This window comes from Pollicipes pollicipes, unplaced genomic scaffold (genome assembly GCF_011947565.3).
Source record: "Pollicipes pollicipes isolate AB1234 unplaced genomic scaffold, Ppol_2.1 Scaffold_5724;HRSCAF=6776_pilon_pilon_pilon, whole genome shotgun sequence".
NCBI classification, from domain to species: Eukaryota; Metazoa; Arthropoda; class Thecostraca; order Pollicipedomorpha; family Pollicipedidae; genus Pollicipes; species Pollicipes pollicipes.
In genome coordinates, this window is record NW_023596746.1 from 643,746 (window position 1) to 645,935 (window position 2,190).

Below are 2,190 nucleotides of genomic sequence, written 5' to 3' on the forward strand. Positions count from 1 at the left end.
CGGCGTCCGGCCACAGACAGGCGGGCTTGAGCGCCCTCCTGGCCAAGGCCGTCGGTCCTATCGACCGCATCAGCACCCCGGTAGTCGCTCTTGGTATCGAGGGCGAGCCCGAGTCGCTGTACGTGCACGCGCTGTTTGGGCTGCGCGACCGAGACCTCAGATGCAATCAACTCAATCTTCCTCTACAGCGCACTGAGCCTGACGAAGCGAATGCATGAGCAGCAGGCTGACCTGGTGGCCGACCTCCGCCGTGGTCGGCTGAAGGACGATCTCGCCATTCCTGCCGCCGTACGTGCGCAGCTGGAGACCCAGCTGAAGCCGCTGCCTGCGCGCGCCGACGAAGTGCAGCGCGCGTTCGCAGGGGGACCGACCGGCCTTCTGCCGCGCCTCTGGCCGGAGCTGCGGTTCGTCATGGGCGCGTTCGCCGGACTGACGAACGCAGCGTACCACCGTGAGATGGCGCTGTATGCTGGCAACGTGCCGGTGATCGCACAGGTGTACGGCTGCTCAGAGCTCGGCCTCGTGGCCGCCATCACAGACTTCCGGCATCCCGAGCGACCTGTCTACACCCTTCTGCCTAAAGCGGCCTTCTTCGAGTTCCTGCCGGTGGTAGGCGACCGGATCCAGGAACTGGCGGAGATCGGTCGGCAGGAGCCGCTGTTGGCCGACCAGCTGCAGGAAGGCGGCGAGTACGAGCTCATCGTCACCACCAGGGGTGGCCTGTGTCGCTACAGACTCGGAGACGTCGTCCGCTTTGTCGGGTACTTCAACCGCACACCACAGGTGGAAATATTATATCGGTAAGTGGTGTGCGTGGGTGCGTGCATGCATTTTTGCGAGAGGCTCGTGGGATCCGTCTTCAATCGCATGTTTAAAGCACCAGCTGGCAGGTTTCGATAAAGCATATTATTCCAAGGTACAGCTTTTGCATGAAGCAAAAACTGTTTCCATTAAACCACTTTTACGTTATAATTAAGGTAGGAAAATAGGTCGGTTTTTCCTTTATAGTTGGATCCCTACTGGTAGAAAACAATATGATCCACTGTCAACTTTTCAAGGTCACACGCTGCCACCCTTATTTTGTCTGCAGCGCTGGGTTCATACTGAACGCAAGCGACGAGATGGTATCGGAGAAGGTGTTCTTCGAGGCGCTGGCAGATGCGCTTGCCCTCTGGCCAGCGGACGTGCACCTCGTGGACTATACGGTCGCTCCCAGTCAGCTGCTGCCGCTCTCCGAGCATCAGCTGGCTCCCCACTTCCATCTGTTTGTAGAGCTGGACGGACCGCTGCTGTCTGACGAACAGACCAAACTGGTGAGACCACGCAGCCAGCGGAGCTGAGCAGGCCGTTGAAGGACGTTTTAGCCATGCCACCGAATGCTCACCAATTGTTTGATCATCACTGGATCCCTAAAATGCGTGGTTGACGATTGGTACCGCCTTCGACTTTGTCAGTCTGCTAGAAGAAAAACATCTCACGCATTTCCGCAGGTGGACGAGACGCTGCGACGGCGGCACGTGTTTTACGACGACAGTCGGTGGAGAGAGCGCGTATGTCCGGTCGTCGTCCGCCAGCTGCCGGCGGGCGCGTTCCGCCGCTTCCGGGACCACTTACTGGCAACCACGACCGCCAGTCCCACCCAGTTCAAGATGCCCCGCGTGCTGAGAACCGCGGAGGCGGCCGAGTGGCTCCTCAAGTGTCACCTCTGAGTGAAGCTCGCGAGTGATGTCATGTGCGCATAGAGGATGACGTACCGGGACGAAAACAACAACGGATCGCAATTCTGGGTGTTTTTTTTTAAATCCTCAGCAGCACCTCGACTGCCTTCGTCGACGGCGTTGTCACGACTACCGTCGTCATGACAACGGCAGAACCTGTTGAGGATTGTCGTAAACTGTTACCGACTGTACAGTTACTACATTACTCAAGCATTTTGAGAATTGGGCAAATTTCAAAAGCCACACACAAAACACACACCTTAAAAAAGCTCGGAAAATTGCAAGGACTACACATACAGTTATGTTAAGTTGCTTTGGTATATATAGATATGAATATATAACTATATGTAACTATATATATATATAATATATATATATATATATATATATATATATATATATCTCTCTCTCTCTCTCTCTCTTCTCTCTCTCTCTCTCTCTCTCTCTCTCTCTCTCTCTCTCTCTCTCTCTC

General features: G+C 54.9%; 1 protein-coding gene across 1 annotated transcript; it reads left to right on the plus strand.

Moving 5' to 3' along the window:
- The first annotated feature begins 210 nt into the window (after positions 1-210).
- LOC119102267 (jasmonoyl--L-amino acid synthetase JAR1-like) lies at positions 211-1,709 on the plus strand. The gene is made up of 3 exons (XM_037225636.1): positions 211-800; positions 1,091-1,313; positions 1,575-1,709. Exons 1-3 carry the CDS (start codon positions 211-213, stop codon positions 1,707-1,709), a joined length of 948 nt encoding a protein of 315 aa, XP_037081531.1.
- Positions 1,710-2,190: the final 481 nt, after the last annotated feature.